The following is a 24,189-nucleotide window of genomic DNA, read 5'->3' as shown; positions in this document are numbered from 1 at the left end:
GACCTTCACTGCTCCACATATGTAATGAAGGTGTGATCTCCCGGCTCCACATCTGTAATGAAGGTGTGACCTTCACTGCTCCACATATGTAATGAAGGTGTGACCTTCCGGCTCCACGTCTGTTATGAAGGTGTGACCTTCAGGGCTCCACATCTGTAATGAAGGTGTGACCTTCACTGCTCCACATATGTAATGAAGGTGTGACCTTCAGGGCTCCACGTCTGTAATGAAGGTGTGACCTTCAGGGCTCCACGTATGTAATGAAGGTGTGACCTTCAGGGCTCCACGTCTGTAATGAAGGTGTGACCTTCAGGGCTCCACGTATGTAATGAAGGTGTGACCTTCAGGGCTCCACGTATGTAATGAAGGTGTGACCTTTAGGGCTCCACATATGTAATGAAGGTGTGACCTTTAGGGCTCCACGTATGTAATGAAGGTGTGACCTTTAGGGCTCCACGTATGTAATGAAGGTGTGACCTTCAGGGCTCCACGTATGTAATGAAGGTGTGACCTTCAGGGCTCCACATATGTAATGAAGGTTTGACCTTCAGGGCTCCACATATGTAATGAAGGTGTGACCTTCAGGGCTTCACGTATGTAATGAAGGTGTGACCTTCATGGCTCCACATTTGTTATGAATGTGCCACATTCATGGTTCCATGTTCTTAATGAAGATGAAGTTAACACCACCATTACAAACATGGAGGTGTGACTAAAGGTGTGACTTGTCTAACGAAGGATATATCTGCTTTCAAAGCTTGATGAAGGTGTGTCACTTGCTTTGTATTCAACGTATGGCAGAAGCAACAAGGCGTAAAGACTTTCCAACTGTGTTTATTGAAATCCTGTCCAACATTGTCATACATCACTTTCAACCTGACCACAAACATTCAAACACTCCACTGCCATCCAGCTGACAGTTATTTTAAATAAAAAACAAACAGAACAAGACACATGCAATCACAAGTACAGTCTTTGCACAGCTGAAGTCTAAGACCCTGATGGACACTTGTCATTCATGTTTATGTTGTAATTTAGCCATGTTTTGAGACAGAGTGAGGAGTTGTGACATTAGTTTATCCGGATATCCATTGTCCTCTTCTGTAAAAGGCATGAGTTCTCATGGAAAATCCTGACATACAGCAGCCGAAGGATCCAGGTAGATTCCCTACTACTTACTGACCACCTTACAAAACACCGATAAAACAATCAACAGTCATGAGAATCCAACTGATAAGATGCGCCCTGCTACACTGGGACCAGTGGTTTACATAAACAGGCATAAAATCAGAGCAACAGGATGGCAAAATAACATTACATACATCTTCTTCTGTCAAAATTAATATCGCCCATCTACTTCATGCACACTGTTACACATTGGTATTGTCACTAAGGTGAACAACACCTCTTCCATTCTGTGCTGACAGTCAGCTGACAATTTCCTTCATCTTCTCCACAAACTTGTAGTAGTTGTACCTGATGTCAAAGTCCATGTCGTACCAGTAGTTGACTGAAACAGTCATGTGAATCATAAACCCACTGGACTAAAAGTTGACACATAAGCTATACAAGCTATAGAGATGACACCTACAGTGTATACAAATTAGCCTATTGGATATAGAGATGACACCTACAGTGTATACAAATTAGCCTATTGGATATAGAGATGACACCTACAGTGTATACAAATTAGCCTATTGGATATAGAGATGACACCTACAGTGTATACAAATTAGCCTATTGTGTATAGAAATTAGCCTATTGGATATAGAGATGACACCTACAGTGTATACAAATTAGCCTATTGGATATAGAGATGACACCTACAGTGTATACAAATTAGCCTATTGGATATAGAGATGACACCTACAGTGTATACAAATTAGCCTATTGGATATAGAGATGACACCTACAGTGTATACAAATTAGCCTATTGGATATAGAGATGACACCTACAGTGTATACAAATATAGCCTATTGGATATAGAGATGAGACCTACAGTGTATACAAATTAGCCTATCGGATATAGAGATGAGACCTACAGTGTATACAAATTAGCCTATTGGATATAGAGATGACACCTACAGTGTATACAAATTAGCCTATTGGATATAGAGATGACACTACAGTGTATACAACATATAGTGACACCTACAGTGTATAGAAATTAGCCTATTGGATATAGAGATGACACCTACAGTGTATAGAAATTCTACAGTGTATAGAAATTAGCCTATTGGATATAGAGATGACACCTACAGTGTATAGAAATTAGCCTATTGGATATAGAGATGACACCTTCAGGTTACAATGTGACACCTATACTACTCACACTTTGTTAAGGAGCACACAAATTCACAACTTTACTTAAATGTAGATTTATAATTTGAAATTGTATCCATTTAAAACTGGATAAATAATAATATGGTAACCCCTCTTTAGGCAAACAGTCACTTTACTCTAACATCATGCACTTGATACATGAGTAACCATCAAAACCATTTTCATGGCACCAATCAACCATTTTGCAAATCATGGAACGAATCATTGACAAGTACACAACACCTGTCAATAGCAGGTATGAGATCCACAAATGAAATGACATACTGAAACCTAGTATCCATGCTTACAATAAGCTTAGATATTTAAACCAAATTTGACCCCACATTATAGTTTTCTGTTGAATCCAAGATTTGATCCTTATCAAAGTGTGAATAGTATATTAGGAAAAACATGTGCCAGATACTGCTTATACATGTTACTGCTGCCAAATTTACATTTGACATTTACTATTTATACATGAAACACCTGCCAGCTATACATGTGACACCTACCAGCTATACATGTGACACCTACCGGCTATACAGGTGACACCTACCAGCTATACATGAAACACCTGCCAGCTATACATGTGACACCTGCAAGCTATACATGTGACACCTACCAGCTATACATGTAACACCTACCGGCTATACAGGTGACACCTACCAGCTATACATGTAACACCTACCGGCTATACAGGTGACACCTACCAGCTATACATGTGACACCTACCGGCTATACATGTGACACCTACTGGCTATACATGTGACACCTGCCAGCTATACATGTGACACCTACCAGCTATACATGTGACACCTACCAGCTATACATGAAACACCTGCCAGCTATACATGTGACACCTACCGGCTATACATGTGACACCTACCGGCTATACAGGTGACACCTACCAGCTATACATGTGACACCTGCCAGCTATACATGTGACACCTACCAGCTATACATGTGACACCTACCAACTATACATGAAACACCTGCCAGCTATACATGTGACACCTACCGGCTATACAGGTGACACCTACCAGCTATACATGAAACACCTGCCAGCTATACATGTGACACCTACCGGCTATACATGTGACACCTACCGGCTATACATGTGACACCTGCCAGCTATACATGAAACACCTGCAAGCTATACATGTGACACCTACCGCTATACATGTGACACCTACCGCTATACATGAGACACCTGCCAGCTATACATGAAACACCTGCAAGCTATACATGTGACACCTACCAGCTATACATGTGACACCTACCGCTATACATGACACATGCCAGCTATACATGAAACACCTGCAAGCTATACATGTGACACCTCCACCGGCTATACATGTGACACCTGCCAGCTATACATGTGACACCTACCAGCTATACATGAAACACCTGCAAGCTAAACATGTGACACCTACCGGCTATAAATGTGACACCTGCCAGCTATACATGAAACACCTGCAAGCTATTCATGTGACACCTACCGGCTATACATGTGACATCTGCCAGCTATACATGTGACACCTGCAAGCTATACATGAAACACCTGCAAGCTATTCATGTGACACCTACCGGCTATACATGTGACACCTACCGGCTATAAATGTGACACCTGCCAGCTATACATGAAACACCTGCAAGCTATACATGTGACACCTGCCAGCTATACATGTGGCACCTGCCAGCTGTACATGTGACACCTACCAGCTATACATGTGACACCTACCGGCTATACATGTGACACCTACCAGCTATACATGTGGCACCTACCAGCTATACATGTGACACCTGCAAGCTATACATGAAACACCTGCAAGCTATACATGTGACACCTACCGGCTATACATGTGACACCTACCGGCTATAAATGTGACACCTGCCAGCTATCCATGAAACACCTACCGGCTATACATGTGACACCTGCCTGCTATACATGTGGCACCTGCCAGCTATACATGTGACACCTACCAGCTATACATGAAACACCTGCAAGCTATACATGTGACACCTACCGGCTATACATGTGACACCTGCCAGCGATACAGATGACACCTACCGGCAATACATCTGACACTTGACAGTGATACAGATGACACCTACCGGCTATACATGTGACACTTGACAGCGATACAGATGACACCTACCGGCAATACATCTGACACTTGACAGTGATACAGATGACACCTACCGGCTATACATGTGACACCTACTGGCTATACATGTGACACCTGCCAGCTATACATGTGACACCTACCAGCTATACATGTGACACCTACCAGCTATACATGAAACACCTGCCAGCTATACATGTGACACCTACCGGCTATACATGTGACACCTACCGGCTATACATGTGACACCTACCAGCTATACATGTGACACCTGCCAGCTATACATGTGACACCTACCAGCTATACATGTGACACCTACCAACTATACATGAAACACCTGCCAGCTATACATGTGACACCTACCGGCTATACAGGTGACACCTACCAGCTATACATGAAACACCTGCCAGCTATACATGTGACACCTACCGGCTATACATGTGACACCTACCGGATATAAATGTGACACCTGCCAGCTATACATGAAACACCTGCAAGCTATACATGTGACACCTACCGGCTATACATGTGACACCTACCGGCTATACATGAGACACCTGCCAGCTATACATGAAACACCTGCAAGCTATACATGTGACACCTACCAGCTATACATGTGACACCTACAGGCTATACATGTGACACCTGCCAGCTATACATGAAACACCTGCAAGCTATACATGTGACACCTACCGGCTATACATGTGACACCTGCCAGCTATACATGTGACACCTACCAGCTATACATGAAACACCTGCAAGCTATACATGTGACACCTACCGGCTATAAATGTGACACCTGCCAGCTATACATGAAACACCTGCAAGCTATACATGTGACACCTACCGGCTATACATGTGACATCTGCCAGCTATACATGTGACACCTGCAAGCTATACATGAAACACCTGCAAGCTATTCATGTGACACCTACCGGCTATACATGTGACACCTACCGGCTATAAATGTGACACCTGCCAGCTATACATGAAACACCTGCAAGCTATACATGAAACACCTGCAAGCTATACATGTGACACCTACCGGCTATACATGTGACACCTGCCAGCGATACAGATGACACCTACCGGCAATACATCTGACACTTGACAGTGATACAGATGACACCTACCGGCTATACATGTGACACTTGACAGCGATACAGATGACACCTACCGGCTATACATGTGACACTTGACAGCGATACAGATGACACCTACCGGCTATACATGTGACACTGGACAGTGATATAGGTCACACCTACCGGCTATACATGTGACACTTGACAGTGATACATGTGACACCTACCACCTATACATGTGACACTTGACAGTGATATAGGTCACACCTACCGGCTATACATGTGACACTTGACAGTGATACATGTGACACCTACCACCTATACATGTGACACTTGACAGTGATATAGGTCACACCTACCGGCTATACATGTGACACTTGACAGTGATACATGTGACACCTACCACCTATACATGTGACACTTGACAGTGATACAGGTCACACCTACCGGCTATACATGTGACACTTGACAGTGATACAGATGACACCTACCGGCTATACATGTGACACTTGACAGTGATACAGATGACACCTACCGGCTATACATGTGACACTTGACAGTGATACAGATGACACCTACCGGCTATACATGCATGAGACTGCTGAACATGATGAAACCAGAGCGACGGCAGGTACAGCGTCTCCCCTGCTTCCACTACCACCTCAAGGGGATGTGCAGACGCATACTGAGGATACTTCTTCAAGTCTGGCTTCAGCGGGTCAATCGGGATCCAGGGAACCTGAATACAAGGGACATAACTCTAAACTGTGGATTCACGGAATCCAAACCATTTTACTTAAAACCGACTTGCCCAGATAAACAATATTCAGCTATATTACCAGCTGACAATGGTTCTCTATTACCTAGATAAACAATATTCAGCTATATTACCAGTTGACAATGGTTCTCTGTTACCTAGATAAACAATATTCAGCTATATTACCAGCTGACAATGGTTCTCTATTACCTAGATAAACAATATTCAGCTATATTACCAGTTGACAATGGTTCTCTGTTACCTAGATAAACAATATTCAGCTATATTACCAGCTGACAATGGTACTCTGTTACCTAGATAAACAATATTCAGCTATATTACCAGCTGACAATGGTTCTCTATTACCTAGATAAACAATATTCAGCTATATTACCAGCTGACAATGGTTCTCTGTTACCTAGATAAACAATATTCAGCTATATTACCAGCTGACAATGGTTCTCTATTACCTAGATAAACAATATTCAGCTATATTACCAGTTGACAATGGTTCTCTGTTACCTAGATAAACAATATTCAGCTATATTACCAGCTGACAATGGTTCTCTATTACCTAGATAAACAATATTCAGCTATATTACCAGTTGACAATGGTTCTCTGTTACCTAGATAAACAATATTCAGCTATATTACCAGCTGACAATGGTTCTCTATTACCTAGATAAACAATATTCAGCTATATTACCAGCTGACAATGGTTCTCTATTACCTAGATAAACAATATTCAGCTATATTACCAGTTGACAATGGTTCTCTGTTACCTAGATAAACAATATTCCACTTTTATCTAGATATATAATATTTGATCAGGAGTGTTTCTGGTGACATAGAAGGTTTCAAAGTAATGGCGTCTGCCAAACACTCCCTACTTTATGGAAAACAAGTATATAAGAAAGAAACGTTCACATGACAATCTGACTTTCTGACACAGGTCAGTTACACATTTCAGTTTGGATAGAGAAGAATGTGAATTGAGCTAGTCTTACACAAGAGCAGAGCTTGCATACAATTGCCATTAGAGGGTTTCAGTGGAATACGATGTTGAGGGTGACATCGGTTTGCGCAATAGCAGAATGTAAGCCTTCACCGGACAAAACCATATGAATATTCAGAGTATTTACTGGTCCAAACTAACTTATGATTTAATGTGCATTCATTGAGGACTCCACGTCACCCACCTGCCCTGCCTCCTCGTCGTCCACAATATGGAAATTGCCGTCATCGTCTGTTGTATAGGCAGCAGCCTGGTATTCTCCTGGGAGATCACAAACAGATGATCAGTGACACACAGGTGACAAATGCCCCCTCACCTTACAGGTATACTATCACAGGTAGATCAATATCAAGTCATATCCCCTCACCTTACAGGTATACTATCACAGGTAGATCAATATCAAGTCACATCCCCTCACCTTACAGGTATACTATCACAGGTAGATCAATATCAAGTCATATGCCCTCACCTTACAGGTATACTATCACAGGTAGATCAATATCAAGTCATATCCCCTCACCTTACAGGTATACTATCACAGGTAGATCAATATCAAGTCACATCCCTCACCTTACAGGTATACTATCACAGGTAGATCAATATCAAGTCATATCCCCTCACCTTACAGGTATACTATCACAGGTAGATCAATATCAAGTCATATCCCCTCACCTTACAGGTATTCTATCACAGGTAGATCAATATCAAGTCATATCCCCTCACCTTACAGGTATACTATCACAGGTAGATCAATATCAAGTCATATCCCCTCACCTTACAGGTATACTATCACAGGTAGATCAATATCAAGTCACATCTCCTCACCTTACAGGTATACTATCACAGGTAGATCAATATCAAGTCATATCCCCTCACCTTACAGGTATACTATCACAGGTAGATCAATATCAAGTCACATCTCCTCACCTTACAGGACAAAGCAGGTGTTATGATCTACTGTATGTAAGTATTTAGCATTTGCTTGATATTGATGACTGCAGTAAAGTATTACAAAGATTTCACCTCATTTTCATTGAGATGAGTCGGTGTTTGAGTGAATATTGCCAGGTGTGTTCATTGAGTGAAGAAGACTCACAGACACGTATTGTACACTCACCATACGGAACGAACGGCAGGTCTGTTGGAGGGATGAGGATAAATTTCTTCCATCCCGACACCACGCAGTACAGGTTCTCATAGTGGTCTCTGTGCACTACAACCAGAACAGCAGAAAATTCACTCATAGGGAGTCACCACACAGATTCATCAATACAGAACACCTGTCATGAGAACACAACATGCTATCACTGGTACAGAATATTGAGGTGCACGGACAGGACATTCAGTGAGAATGTAAACTAACAAACCATGACACAAGTCAATACAATCATCAAGACACAATGTACAACTTGAACTTATTATCTCACTTTTGAAACTTTCATGGACATAATCTATTCATCTTATCTATTCTACCTATTATTGTATATTCTATCTATATCTACTGGTGATGATAGACAGACCATCCTCAACCCTATCAAGTTTTCCAAATACAGGAGACAATCCTATCTGTTCTACTCATTCAAGGAGAGAGTCAAACCTTCACCATTCCTATCTAGTCTACTCACTGGAGGAGACAATCCTATCTGTTCTACTCATTCAAGGAGAGAGTCAAACCTTCACCATTCCTATCTAGTCTACTTACTGGAGGAGACAATCCCATCTCTTCTACTCATTCAAGGAGAGAGTACAGCCTACACCATTCCTATCTAGTCTACTCACTGGAGGAGACAATCCCATCTCTTCTACTCATTCAAGGAGAGAGTACAGCTTACACCATTCCTATCTAGTCTACTCACTGGAGGAGACAATCCTATCTGTTCTACTCATTCAAGGAGAGAGTACAGCTTACACCATTCCTATCTAGTCTACTTACTGGAGGAGACAATCCCATCTCTTCTACTCATTCAAGGAGAGAGTACAGCCTACACCATCCCTATCTAGTCTACTCACTGGAGGAGACAATCCTATCTGTTCTACTCATTCAAGGAGAGAGTCAAACCTTCACCATTCCTATCTAGTCTACTCACTGGAGGAGACAATCCTATCTGTTCTACTCATTCAAGGAGAGAGTACAGCTTACACCATTCCTATCTAGTCTACTTACTGGAGGAGACAATCCCATCTCTTCTACTCATTCAAGGAGAGAGTACAGCCTACACCATTCCTATCTAGTCTACTCACTGGAGGAGACAATCCCATCTCTTCTACTCATTCAAGGAGAGAGTACAGCTTACACCATTCCTATCTAGTCTACTCACTGGAGGAGACAATCCTATCTGTTCTACTCATTCAAGGAGAGGGTCCAGCCTACACCAGTCCTATCTAGTCTACTCACTGGAGGAGGCAATCCTATCTGTTCTACTCATTCAAGGAGAGAGTCCAGCTTACACCATTCCTATCTAGTCTACTCACTGGAGGAGACAATCCTATCTGTTCTACTCATTCAAGGAGAGAGTCAAACCTTCACCATTCCTATCTAGTCTACTCACTGGAGGAGACAATCCCATCTCTTCTACTCATTCAAGGAGAGAGTACAGCTTACACCATTCCTATCTAGTCTACTCACTGGAGGAGACAATCCTATCTGTTCTACTCATTCAAGGAGAGGGTCCAGCCTACACCAGTCCTATCTAGTCTACTCACTGGAGGAGGCAATCCTATCTGTTCTACTCATTCAAGGAGAGAGTCCAGCTTACACCATTCCTATCTAGTCTACTCACTGGAGGAGACAATCCTATCTGTTCTACTCATTCAAGGAGAGAGTCAAACCTTCACCATTCCTATCTAGTCTACTCACTGGAGGAGACAATCCTATCTGTTCTACTCATTCAAGGAGAGAGTACAGCTTACACCATTCCTATCTAGTCTACTCACTGGAGGAGACAATCCTATCTGTTCTACTCATTCAAGGAGAGGGTCCAGCCTACACCAGTCCTATCTAGTCTACTCACTGGAGGAGGCAATCCTATCTGTTCTACTCATTCAAGGAGAGAGTCCAGCTTACACCATTCCTATCTAGTCTACTCACTGGAGGAGACAATCCTATCTGTTCTACTCACTCAAGGAGAGAGTACAGCTTACACCATTCCTATCTAGTCTACTCACTGGAGGAGACAATCCTATCTAGTCTACTCACTGAAGGCGACAATCCCATCTGTTCTACTCATTCAAGGAGAGAGTCCAACTTTCAACATTCCTATCTAGTCTACTCACTGGAGGAGACAATCCCATCTGTTCTACTCATTCAAGGAGAGAGTCCAACTTTCAACATTCCTATCTAGTCTACTCACTGGAGGAGACAATCCTATCTGTTCTACTCATTCAAGGAGAGAGTACAGCCTACACCATTCCTATCTAGTCTACTCACTGGAGGAGACAATCCCATCTGTTCTACTCATTCAAGGAGAGAGTCCAACTTTCAACATTCTTATCTAGTCTACTCACTGAAGGAGACAATCCCATCTGTTCTACTCATTCAAGGAGAGAGTCCAACTTTCAACATTCCTATCTAGTCTACTCACTGGAGGAGACAATCCTATCTGTTCTATTCATTCAATGAGAGAGTACAGCCTACACCAATCCTATCTAGTCTACTCACTGGAGGTGACAGCTCTACCATCCCCCATCCAGAAGTTCACAGCATCAGGAGACCTCCCTGAAATACAAATGATACATTTATGTCAGTAATCTATAAATTCAAACTTACATTTGAAATTCCATGCAGTACCTACATATTTATTACCTACTTTACACATACCAAATACTTTACTGCCAAGTGTCAGGTCAGCTAACCTACTAAATACTTTACTGACAAGTGTCAGGTCGGCTAACCTACTAAATACTTTACTGCCAAGTGTCAGGTTGGCTAACCTACTAAATACTTCACTGACAATCTCAGGTCAGCTAACCTACTAAATACTTTACTGCCAAGTGTCAGGTCGGCTAACCTACTAAATACTTTACTGCCAAGTGTCAGGTCGGCTAACCTACTAAATACTTTACTGCCAAGTGTCAGGTCGGCTAACCTACTAAATACTTTACTGCCAAGTGTCAGGTCGGCTAACCTACTAAATACTTTACTGCCAAGTGTCAGGTTGGCTAACCTACTAAATACTTTACTGCCAAGTGTCAGGTTGGCTAACCTACTAAATACTTTACTGCCAAGTGTCAGGTTGGCTAACCTACTAAATACTTTACTGCCAAGTGTCAGGTCGGCTAACCTACTAAATACTTTACTGCCAAGTGTCAGGTCAGCTAACCTACTAAATACTTTACTGCCAAGTGTCAGGTCAGCTAACCTACTAAATACTTTACTGCCAAGTGTCAGGTCAGCTAACCTACTAAATACTTTACTGCCAAATGTCAGGTCAGCTAACCTACTAAATACTTTACTGCCAAGTGTCAGGTCGGCTAACCTACTAAATACTTTACTGCCAAGTGTCAGGTCAGCTAACCTACTAAATACTTTACTGCCAAGTGTCAGGTCGGCTAACCTACTAAATACTTTACTGCCAAGTGTCAGGTTGGCTAACCTACTAAATACTTTACTGACAAGTGTCAGGTTGGCTAACCTACTAAATACTTTACTGACAAGTGTCAGGTTGGCTAACCTACTAAATACTTTACTGACAAGTGTCAGGTCAGCTAACCTACTAAATACTTCACTGACAATCTCAGGTCAGCTAACCTACTAAATACTTTACTGCCAAGTGTCAGGTCAGCTAACCTACTAAATACTTTTTACTGCCAAGTGTCAGGTCGGGCTAACCTACTAAATACTTTACTGCCAAGTGTCAGGTCGGCTAACCTTACTAAATACTTTTACTGCCAAGTGTCAGGTTGGCTAACCTACTAAATACTTTACTGCCAAGTGTCAGGTTGGCTAACCTACTAAATACTTTTACTGCCAAGTGTCAGGTCGGCTAACCTACTAAATACTTTACTGCCAAGTGTCAGGTTGGCTAACCTACTAAATACTTCACTGACAATCTCAGGTCAGCTAACCTACTAAATACTTTACTGCCAAGTGTCAGGTCAGCTAACCTACTAAATACTTTACTGCCAAGTGTCAGGTCAGCTAACCTACTAAATACTTTACTGCCAAGTGTCAGGTCAGCTAACCTACTAAATACTTTACTGCTAAGTGTCAGGTCAGCTAACCTACTAAATACTTTACTGCCAAGTGTCAGGTCGGCTAACCTACTAAATACTTTACTGCCAAGTGTCAGGTCGGCTAACCTACTAAATACTTTACTGCCAAGTGTCAGGTCGGCTAACCTACTAAATACTTTACTGACAAGTGTCAGGTTGGCTAACCTACTAAATACTTTACTGCCAAGTGTCAGGTCGGCTAACCTACTAAATACTTTACTGACAAGTGTCAGGTCGGCTAACCTACTAAATACTTTACTGACAAGTGTCAGGTCGGGCTAACCTACTAAATGCTTTACTGCCAAGTGTCAGGTCGGCTAACCTACTAAATACTTTACTGACAAGTGTCAGGGTCAGCTAACCTACTAAATACTTTACTGCCAAGTGTCAGGTCAGCTAACCTACTAAATACTTTACTGCCAAGTGTCAGGTTGGCTAACCTACTAAATACTTCACTGACAATCTCAGGTCAGCTAACCTACTAAATACTTTACTGCCAAGTGTCAGGTTGGCTAACCTACTAAATACTTTACTTACAATCTCAGGTCAGCTAACCTACTAAATACTTTACTGCCAAGTGTCAGGTTAGGCTAACCTACTAAATACTTTTTACTGCCAAGTGTCAGGTCGGCTAACCTACTAAATACTTTACTGACAAGTGTCAGGTCAGCTAACCTACTAAATACTTTACTGCCAAGTGTCAGGTCAGCTAACCTACTAAATACTTTACTGTCAAGTGTCAGGTTGGCTAACCTACTAAATACTTCACTGACAATCTCAGGTCAGCTAACCTACTAAATACTTTACTGCCAAGTGTCAGGTTGGCTAACCTACTAAATACTTTACTTACAATCTCAGGTCAGCTAACCTACTAAATACTTTACTGCTAGAGTGTCAGGTCGGCTAACCTACTAAATACTTTTACTGCCAAGTGTCAGGTCGGCTAACCTACTAAATACTTTACTGCCAAGTGTCAGGGTCAGCTAACCTACTAAATACTTTACTGCCAAGTGTCAGGTCAGCTAACCTACTAAATACTTTACTGCCAAGTGTCAGGTCAGCTAACCTACTAAATACTTTACTGCCAAATGTCAGGTCAGCTAACCTACTAAATACTTTACTGCCAAGTGTCAGGTCGGCTAACCTACTAAATACTTTACTGCCAAGTGTCAGGTCAGCTAACCTACTAAATACTTTACTGCCAAGTGTCAGGTCGGCTAACCTACTAAATACTTCACTGACAATCTCAGGTCAGCTAACCTACTAAATACTTTACTGCCAAGTGTCAGGTCGGCTAACCTACTAAATACTTTACTGCCAAGTGTCAGGTCGGCTAACCTACTAAATACTTTACTGCCAAGTGTCAGGTTGGCTAACCTACTAAATACTTTACTGCCAAGTGTCAGGTCAGCTAACCTACTAAATACTTTACTGCCAAGTGTCAGGTCGGCTAACCTACTAAATACTTTACTGACAAGTGTCAGGTTGGCTAACCTACTAAATACTTTACTGCCAAGTGTCAGGTCGGCTAACCTACTAAATACTTTACTGACAAGTGTCAGGTCGGCTAACCTACTAAATACTTTACTGCCAAGAGTCAGGTCGGCTAACCTACTAAATACTTTACTGCCAAGTGTCAGGTCGGCTAACCTACTAAATACTTTACTGACAAGTGTCAGGTCAGCTAACCTACTAAATACTTTACTGCCAAGTGTCAGGTCAGCTAACCTACTAAATACTTTACTGCCAAGTGTCAGGTTGGCTAACCTACTAAATACTTCACTGACAATCTCAGGTCAGCTAACCTACTAAATACTTTACTGCCAAGTGTCAGGTTGGCTAACCTACTAAATACTTTACTTACAATCTCAGGTCAGCTAACCTACTAAATACTTTACTGCCAAGTGTCAGGTCGGCTAACCTACTAAATACTTTACTGACAAGTGTCAGGTCGGCTAACCTACTAAATACTTTACTGACAAGTGTCAGGTCAGCTAACCTACTAAATACTTTACTGCCAAGTGTCAGGTCAGCTAACCTACTAAATACTTTACTGCCAAGTGTCAGGTTGGCTAACCTACTAAATACTTCACTGACAATCTCAGGTCAGCTAACCTACTAAATACTTTACTGCCAAGTGTCAGGTTGGCTAACCTACTAAATACTTTACTTACAATCTCAGGTCAGCTAACCTACTAAATACTTTACTGCCAAGTGTCAGGTCGGCTAACCTACTAAATACTTTACTGCCAAGTGTCAGGTCGGCTAACCTACTAAATACTTTACTGCCAAGTGTCAGGTCAGCTAACCTACTAAATACTTTACTGCCAAGTGTCAGGTCAGCTAACCTACTAAATACTTTACTGCCAAGTGTCAGGTCAGCTAACCTACTAAATACTTTACTGCCAAATGTCAGGTCAGCTAACCTACTAAATACTTTACTGCCAAGTGTCAGGTCGGCTAACCTACTAAATACTTTACTGACAAGTGTCAGGTTGGCTAACCTACTAAATACTTTACTGCCAAGTGTCAGGTCGGCTAACCTACTAAATACTTTACTGACAAGTGTCAGGTCGGCTAACCTACTAAATACTTTACTGACAAGTGTCAGGTCGGCTAACCTACTAAATACTTTTTACTGCCAAGTGTCAGGTCGGCTAACCTACTAAATACTTTACTGACAAGTGTCAGGTCAGCTAACCTACTAAATACTTTACTGCCAAGTGTCAGGTCAGCTAACCTACTAAATACTTTTACTGCCAAGTGTCAGGTTGGCTAACCTACTAAATACTTCACTGACAATCTCAGGTCAGCTAACCTACTAAATACTTTACTGCCAAGTGTCAGGTTGGCTAACCTACTAAATACTTTACTTACAATCTCAGGTCAGCTAACTTACTAAATACTTTACTGCCAAGTGTCAGGTCGGCTTACCTACTAAATACTTTTACTGCCAAGTGTCAGGTCGGCTAACCTACTAAATACTTTTACTGACAAGTGTCAGGTCAGCTAACCTACTAAATACTTTTACTGCCAAGTGTCAGGTCAGCTAACCTACTAAATACTTTACTGCCAAGTGTCAGGTTGGCTAACCTACTAAATACTTCACTGACAATCTCAGGTCAGCTAACCTACTAAATACTTTACTGCCAAGTGTCAGGTTGGCTAACCTACTAAATACTTTACTTACAATCTCAGGTCAGCTAACCTACTAAATACTTTACTGCCAAGTGTCAGGTCGGGCTAACCTACTAAATACTTTACTGCCAAGTGTCAGGTCGGCTAACCTACTAAATACTTTACTGCCAAGTGTCAGGGTCAGCTAACCTACTAAATACTTTACTGCTAAGTGTCAGGTCAGCTAACCTACTAAATACTTTACTGCCAAGTGTCAGGTCAGCTAACCTACTAAATACTTTACTGCCAAATGTCAGGTCAGCTAACCTACTAAATACTTTACTGCCAAGTGTCAGGTCGGGCTAACCTACTAAATACTTTACTGCCAAGTGTCAGGTCAGCTAACCTACTAAATACTTTACTGCCAAGTGTCAGGTCGCTAACCTACTAAATACTTTTACTGCCAAGTGTCAGGTTGGCTAACCTACTAAATACTTTACTGACAAGTGTCAGGTTGGCTAACCTACTAAATACTTTACTGACAAGTGTCAGGTTGGCAAACCTACTAAATACTTTACTGACAAGTGTCAGGTCAGCTAACCTACTAAATACTTCACTGACAATCTCAGGTCAGCTAACCTACTAAATACTTTACTGCCAAGTGTCAGGTCAGCTAACCTACTAAATACTTTACTGCCAAGTGTCAGGTCGGCTAACCTACTAAATACTTTACTGCTGCGTCAGGTCGGCTAACCTACTAAATACTTTACTGCCAAGTGTCAGGTTGGCTAACCTACTAAATACTTTACTGCCAAGTGTCAGGTTGGCTAACCTACTAAATACTTTACTGCCAAGTGTCAGGTCGGCTAACCTACTAAATACTTTACTGCCAAGTGTCAGGTTGGCTAACCTACTAAATACTTCACTGACAATCTCAGGTCAGCTAACCTACTAAATACTTTACTGACAAGTGTCAGGTCAGCTAACCTACTAAATACTTTACTGCCAAGTGTCAGGTCAGCTAACCTACTAAATACTTTACTGCCAAGTGTCAGGTCAGCTAACCTACTAAATACTTTACTGCCAAGTGTCAGGTCAGCTAACCTACTAAATACTTTTACTGCTAAGTGTCAGGTCGGCTAACCTACTAAATACTTTACTGCCAAGTGTCAGGTCAGCTAACCTACTAAATACTTTACTGCCAAGTGTCAGGTCGGCTAACCTACTAAATACTTTACTGACAAGTGTCAGGTCGGCTAACCTACTAAATACTTTACTGCCAAGTGTCAGGTCGGCTAACCTACTAAATACTTTACTGACAAGTGTCAGGTCGGCTAACCTACTAAATACTTTACTGCCAAGTGTCAGGTCGGCTAACCTACTAAATACTTTACTGCCAAGTGTCAGGTCGGCTAACCTACTAAATACTTTACTGCCAAGTGTCAGGTCAGCTAACCTACTAAATACTTTACTGACAAGTGTCAGGTTGGCAAACCTACTAAATACTTTACTGACAAGTGTCAGGTCAGCTAACCTACTAAATACTTCACTGACAATCTCAGGTCAGCTAACCTACTAAATACTTTACTGCCAAGTGTCAGGTCAGCTAACCTACTAAATACTTTACTGCCAAGTGTCAGGTCGGCTAACCTACTAAATACTTTACTGCCAAGTGTCAGGTCGGCTAACCTACTAAATACTTTACTGCCAAGTGTCAGGTTGGCTAACCTACTAAATACTTTACTGCCAAGTGTCAGGTTGGCTAACCTACTAAATACTTTTACTGCCAAGTGTCAGGTCGGCTAACCTACTAAATACTTTACTGCCAAGTGTCAGGGTTGGCTAACCTACTAAATACTTCACTGACAATCTCAGGTCAGCTAACCTACTAAATACTTTACTGCCAAGTGTCAGGTCAGCTAACCTACTAAATACTTTACTGCCAAGTGTCAGGTCAGCTAACCTACTAAATACTTTACTGCCAAGTGTCAGGTCAGCTAACCTACTAAATACTTTACTGCCAAGTGTCAGGTCAGCTAACCTACTAAATACTTTACTGCCAAGTGTCAGGTCGGCTAACCTACTAAATACTTTACTGCCAAGTGTCAGGTCAGCTAACCTACTAAATACTTTACTGCCAAGTGTCAGGTCGGCTAACCTACTAAATACTTTACTGACAAGTGTCAGGTCGGCTAACCTACTAAATACTTTTACTGCCAAGTGTCAGGTCGGCTAACCTACTAAATACTTTTACTGACAAGTGTCAGGTCGGCTAACCTACTAAATACTTTACTGCCAAGTGTCAGGTCGGCTAACCTACTAAATACTTTACTGCCAAGTGTCAGGTCGGCTAACCTACTAAATACTTTACTGACAAGTGTCAGGTCAGCTAACCTACTAAATACTTTACTGCCAAGTGTCAGGTCAGCTAACCTACTAAATACTTTACTGCCAAGTGTCAGGTTGGCTAACCTACTAAATACTTCACTGACAATCTCAGGTCAGCTAACCTACTAAATACTTTACTGCCAAGTGTCAGGTTGGCTAACCTACTAAATACTTTACTTACAATCTCAGGTCAGCTAACCTACTAAATACTTTACTGCCAAGTGTCAGGTCGGCTAACCTACTAAATACTTCACTGACAATCTCAGGTCAGCTAACCTACTAAATACTTTACTGCCAAGTGTCAGGTCGGCTAACCTACTAAATACTTTACTGCCAAGTGTCAGGTCGGCTAACCTACTAAATACTTTACTGCCAAGTGTCAGGTTGGCTAACCTACTAAATACTTTTTACTGCCAAGTGTCAGGTCGGCTAACCTACTAAATACTTTACTGCCAAGTGTCAGGTCGGCTAACCTACTAAATATTTTACTGACAAGTGTCAGGTTGGCTAACCTACTAAATACTTTACTGACAAGTGTCAGGTCGGCTAACCTACTAAATACTTTACTGCCAAGTGTCAGGTTGGCTAACCTACTAAATACTTTACTGACAAGTGTCAGGTTGGCTAACCTACTAAATACTTTACTGACAAGTGTCAGGTCAGCTAACCTACTAAATACTTTACTGCCAAGTGTCAGGTCGGCTAACCTACTAAATACTTTACTGACAAGTGTCAGGTTGGCTAACCTACTAAATACTTTACTGCCAAGTGTCAGGTCGGCTAACCTACTAAATACTTTACTGACAAGTGTCAGGTTGGCTAACCTACTAAATACTTTACTGCCAAGTGTCAGGTCGGCTAACCTACTAAATACTTTACTGCCAAGTGTCAGGTCAGCTAACCTACTAAATACTTTACTGACAAGTGTCAGGTCGGCTAACCTACTAAATACTTTACTGACAAGTGTCAGGTCAGCTAACCTACTAAATACTTTACTGACAAGTGTCAGGTCAGCTAACCTACTAAATACTTTATTGCCAAGTGTCAGGTCAGCTAACCTACTAAATACTTTACTGACAATCTCAGGTCAGCTAACCTACCAAATGCCTCATTGCCCAGCGTCAGTTCGGGTTCTAAATCGGACATTATGGATGTAAACTCCTCTGTAAGGTTGGAGTTCTGTTTCTGGATGTAGTAAACCTCAGCAGAGTTGTCCCCCTTGTCAAGTTTCTCGAGGAACTCTGACATCGTCATACGTTGTTCCTCTGGCATTACAAACTTCCCCTCAGTGACAGCATCAGCGTAGCCGTTAGGTGTCGCTGTGACCGTTACCTCTAGCTCTCCTATCGTCTTCCTTTGATTACAGAAACACAATGAGACATCACCTGTTGTCAGTACAAGTTGTTATTGGGTAAATATAAATACAGTCAGTCATTTTTAACTGAGACATATGTGCTGATATTTACAAGAGACTAATCTGAACATAATAAAATACAAATGTATCTGAAGTCTTTACAAAACTGTTGTAATTAGAAAGCTTATTTTGTTTGTCCATATGTAAAACATCTGTGCTACTTTATCATCATAAGTATAGTCCATGCAGATATACATGGCTTTCTGTGTGTTGGTCTGAGTTGACACCCACCTGAAATATTCCGGCGACCACTTGGACAGAGCTGGCCAGTGGTCTGTAAGTCCTCGGATCAGGACGGGTTTGTTGGGGGCGACATACTGGCGATGGAAGACCAGAGGTGTGGGTGGCGAGCTCAGCAGTGGGACTTCACTGTCCAGGTACAACTCTAACATGGAAGAGGCAGGGTGAAATGGGCTGTACTGTCACTTCAAAAATTATTGCATTTTTACAGAGAGGCCAATACACTTGTATGTGTTTGTATGTGATAGTTTGTGATACTGCAGTTTATATAATGAAAGGCCTGGCTACTGTCGGTTATATAGTGAATGGCCTGGCTACTGTCGGTTACATAGTGAAAGGCCTGGCTACTATCGGTTATATAGTGAAAGGCCTGGCTACTGTCGGTTATATAGTGAATGGCCTGGCTACTGTTGGTTATATAGTGAAAAGCCTGGCTACTGTCGGTTATATAGTGAAAGGCCTGGCTACTGTCGGTTATATAGTGAAAGGTCTGGCTACTGTCGGTTATATAGTGTAAGTTACAATAGTGAAGTGGTAAGGCGTCATCACGCTGAAGGCCCGGGTTCGATCCCCAGTGGAGGCACCTAGGTTCAGGTCCTGAGGTGGGCACATTTGTGTAGTATCCTTGCACAAGATACTTAAATCCATATTGTCTCAGTTCACCCAGCTGAAAATGGGTGCCTGTGAGGATGTGCAGGCAATATGAGTGTTTAGTTCATTGCGCCTAACAGGCATCATGGCTGTATGTTCCCCAAGGAGTTGAAAAAGTATTGGAAAGTATGATAGTGTCCTATGACCGGGGATAGTAATACATGTAGCGCCGTGAGCTGGCAATGTGCCTGGATATGAGCGCCACATAAGCGGACTATTATCATTAGTCTGTATTACTGTTGGTTATATAACAAGCATTGTCACTAAGGTGACATAATCCCCTGCCGCAAATTATGAAATCAACCTTAAAAAGTAATGAAAGTGAAGGTCGTAATTTAAGATGAAGTTAAAAGTAAACAAAAACATGACCAGTCAACCTCTCTTGATATCTTGCTCTGTAGTTGTTCAAACGCACAAATATTTTCAAGACTCACTTTGACCTTGACATGAATGTCTTAGTGTATGAAATATGCAAAAATAGTAATAAAGAAATTGCTTATTGAAAAACATTCAAGGGAAGTCTTGAAAGTCTATGAAGAAAATCCAGTGAACTGTTCTTAAGATATCTTGCTGACAATCTTAACATGCAGTTTAAGATGCTGAAATCTTCAAAGTGTCACCGTGACCTTGAAAATAAGGTGAAGGTCACCAAAATCGACTGGGCCCTGCGCCTTCCCTCGATGAAGCTTGATGTCGAATATGAAGAAAATCAAGTTAACGGTTCTTGAGGTATCTCGCTGACAAGCTTAACATGCAGCTTAACATGCTGAAATCTTCAGAGTGTCGCCATGACCTTGAAAATTAGGTGAAGGTCACCAAAATCGACTGGGCCCTGCGCCTTCCCTAGATAAAGCTTGGTGTTGAATATGAAGAAAATCCAGCAAACGGTTCTTGAGATATCTCGCTGACAAGGGTAAAACGTTAAAGTCCCCCTTGTGACCTTGAAATGAAGGTCAAGGTCACCAAACCTGACTGGGACCTTTCTTTTACTGTGATGAACCTAAGTATCAAATATGAAAAGAATCCATTCAACGGTTCTTAAGATATTCCAATTTGTACGTACGTAGCCTAATACTATATCCCCCGCTTCGCGCTAAACACGCGGCGGAGGATAATAATAGTTCAGGCTACTTTTGATCATATTGTGTTAATCTGGACTATTGTCAGTCATATAGTGCTTGACATGCACACAAGACTGTTTCATCAGTTCTGGACCAATCAGCTTTAGGCAACATTGTTTTTGGATTAATCAAGGTTTACTTTGGACAGGTGTAACAGAGTGTGGCATAGACAGAATGGTTTGAGAAAACTATAATTTTTGGGGTAGTTAAGTAATGGCATGGGGTGGGCTCATTGTGACAGGCAGAACATCATCATATATTATTCATGGACATGTCACTTGGCAGTACAACCATGACAACATCCTGGAGGTACACAAGGTGCAATGTGCACACCAACATGGATGTTATTTTGTACTTATGGATGGCAATGAGAGCATACAGGGCACATATTGTTACTGAGTACCTCCAACAGGATACTTGACCACTTTACCATGGCAGGCACTCAGTCCAGACTTGCCACCATCAAACATATATTGTCATTATCAACAACCACCAAATAGTCTCAACGATCTCACTGCTGCCCAGGAGGAAGAACTAGATAGAATGAATCTGGTTGACATTTGATGTTTGATTAGGAGCATACCTTCGGATTGTGTTGAGAACACGGTGTGTGTGTGTGTGTGTCGGTGTGTGCGTGTGTGTATTAATCATAATGAATTTGATTTTTCATGGTAAATCATGGCATGATGGACAGTGGGCACTTGAGCCTATCATCTAACAAAATCTGTGTTCATCTGATGTTCAACGACTGAAGCAAATGACAGTCAGATGTCTCTGTCACACTGTTAAACTATTTACTTCATAAAAGATATAAAATATCAGCGGTTGTGACTAGGGCTGTAACGATGCATCGAACTATCGATGGATTGCAATTGTTGAGTCTCCGATAGCAATTAATCGATGGCAGAAACGAAAAACAACTATCGATGTATCAATAGTATGTGTGACTATCAATAGTTTAGTAATTGACTTCCGTTGATAAATGTGCACCTCAAAATATAGGAAGTACCTGATTTGTTCACTTTGATTCAGAGTTATCTGCCCTTATTACCTCTTAAACACACTTGATCTGGGTTTCAGGTTTCTTGTCAGTTATTAAAAGAGACTGAAACTGCTTCAGCTTGTTTTTATTACATATAAACCATACACTCATTTAGGAAATGACTTCAAATGAGACAATTCAAAGAGAAAAACACAGCTATTGCAATAGTTGGTTGCAATAGACTATCACTATCGCGATAGTTGTTTCCCCCATAATAGTCACCCCAAGTTGTGACACTTTTCTACTGAATATCCACTACTATTTGTAAATACTATAAGACTGTGATAATTGTCATTACATAATATATTCCATGTGATAATTGTCAAGGGGTCATACAAGGGGATTTGTAGCAATGTACTGATCTGTTATTAATAATGTACTCATCAGAGGAGAACAAAAACTTTGGGGAAATTTGTACAATGTAAACATTCAAAAGCAAATTTGTATATGTATAATTCAGTTACATTTTCAGTGCATACTATTTTGGGTATCTCTGTAATCAAAGATCCATTTTGATATACAATGTGCACTATCTTGATCAGCTTGGTAATTTCAACTCCAATGTTTATTATGTTTGGCAACTTTGTACAGTTCACACCTGTAATTACAATGCTTATCAACTTTGGCAACTGTGTAATATCTCCTGCTTGTATATACAATGATTACAACCCAACCTCCTCACAGACAAGATGGTGTAGTTTCCAGAACTCAACCTATCATATGGAAGGTTATCCTTTTCTTAACTCTTAGTTTGATCATAATCTTCGTAATCATGATCTTGTGACCACTTCAGATTAATCACTGGCCGAGAAATATTAATCGGACCCTGACAGAAATAGACGATTAACCTGTCTACAGCTGGTCTACCACCTGAAGTAGATAACAGTACGTAACACGGGGGACCACCGTGTACTGCTGATCAATGTGACGTTACCAACTTACCTCTCGCCTCGTTCGACAGATATAGAAATTCTTGTTTGATCGCGGCTGTCAAATCTTTAGAATCCTTCTCAGACATCTTGCTGTCATATTCCGCTGACCGTTTGACACAAGGACCAAGACACACTCTGGACACGGTCAAACTAATCAGCATTTGTTGACATCAGGCACGTGTTCCGTTCGTACCGGAAGTTTATAAAGTTGTCTCTAAAATGACGATTTACTTAACGAAACGAAGATAGTAGAAACCGGAAAATGAGTGAAAATGAATGGAACTGTTTTCACTTTTAGCAGTCTGTTGGTGTTTCTGTGATGATAAAGGCAAATATTCAGTGAAAAAAGCGTAATGTACATAAAAAATAATGTAGAGAATTGCTTTCGATAGCTTGTCTGAAAAACCAGAGACCATATAATCTATTATATGGTCTCTTGAAAAACTAAAATAAATAAAAACAAATAAATCAGTCGGGGAAGACTTAAGATGAAACGTTCTTTGGTTATAATTGTAATATTCAACAAGTGAACTGATCTACTTAGACTTTATTGACTTAGACCTGGAATGAAGACACCTGGTAGACCGCAAGTACAGCGAAAAGACTACACAGCAAGTAGACCGAGTACATCACACAGGAAGTACACCGAGTACACTACACAGCAAGTACACCGAGTACACCATACAGGAAGTACACCGAGTACACTACACAGCAAGTACACCGAGTACACCATACAGGAAGTACACCGAGTACACTACACAGCAAGCGAA

At 41.3% G+C, this 24,189-nt stretch overlaps 1 protein-coding gene across 1 annotated transcript; it reads right to left on the bottom strand.

Moving 5' to 3' along the window:
- Positions 1-818: 818 nt before the first annotated feature.
- On the bottom strand, positions 819-23,644 carry LOC124267670 (bifunctional peptidase and (3S)-lysyl hydroxylase Jmjd7-like). The gene is made up of 8 exons (XM_046702640.1): positions 23,430-23,644; positions 19,665-19,818; positions 19,120-19,373; positions 10,962-11,018; positions 8,421-8,516; positions 7,488-7,564; positions 6,111-6,270; positions 819-1,510 (listed from the first exon to the last, which is right to left on the bottom strand). Exons 1-8 carry the CDS (start codon positions 23,578-23,580, stop codon positions 1,428-1,430), a joined length of 1,032 nt encoding a protein of 343 aa, XP_046558596.1. The 5' UTR covers positions 23,581-23,644; the 3' UTR covers positions 819-1,427.
- Between the last annotated feature and the right edge of the window lie 545 nt (positions 23,645-24,189).

Source organism: Haliotis rubra, unplaced genomic scaffold, assembly GCF_003918875.1.
Source record: "Haliotis rubra isolate DU_JTF1 unplaced genomic scaffold, ASM391887v1 Scf133, whole genome shotgun sequence".
Taxonomy (NCBI): Eukaryota; Metazoa; Mollusca; class Gastropoda; order Lepetellida; family Haliotidae; genus Haliotis; species Haliotis rubra.
This window is presented reverse-complemented; position numbering and strand designations above follow the sequence as displayed.

Bases quoted from the DNA above. Each gene is read 5' to 3' on its own strand.
- LOC124267670 (XM_046702640.1), bottom strand. From the start codon at position 23,580: ATGCTGATTAGTTTGACCGTGTCCAGAGTGTGTCTTGGTCCTTGTGTC. The intron at 19,374-19,664 runs GTGGGTGTCAAC...CTGTAATCAAAG, and splicing joins TGGTCGCCGGAATATTTCAG to GAAGACGATAGGAGAGCTAG. The intron at 6,271-7,487 runs GTGGGTGACGTG...CCTTGTATTCAG, and splicing joins ACGACGAGGAGGCAGGGCAG to GTTCCCTGGATCCCGATTGA.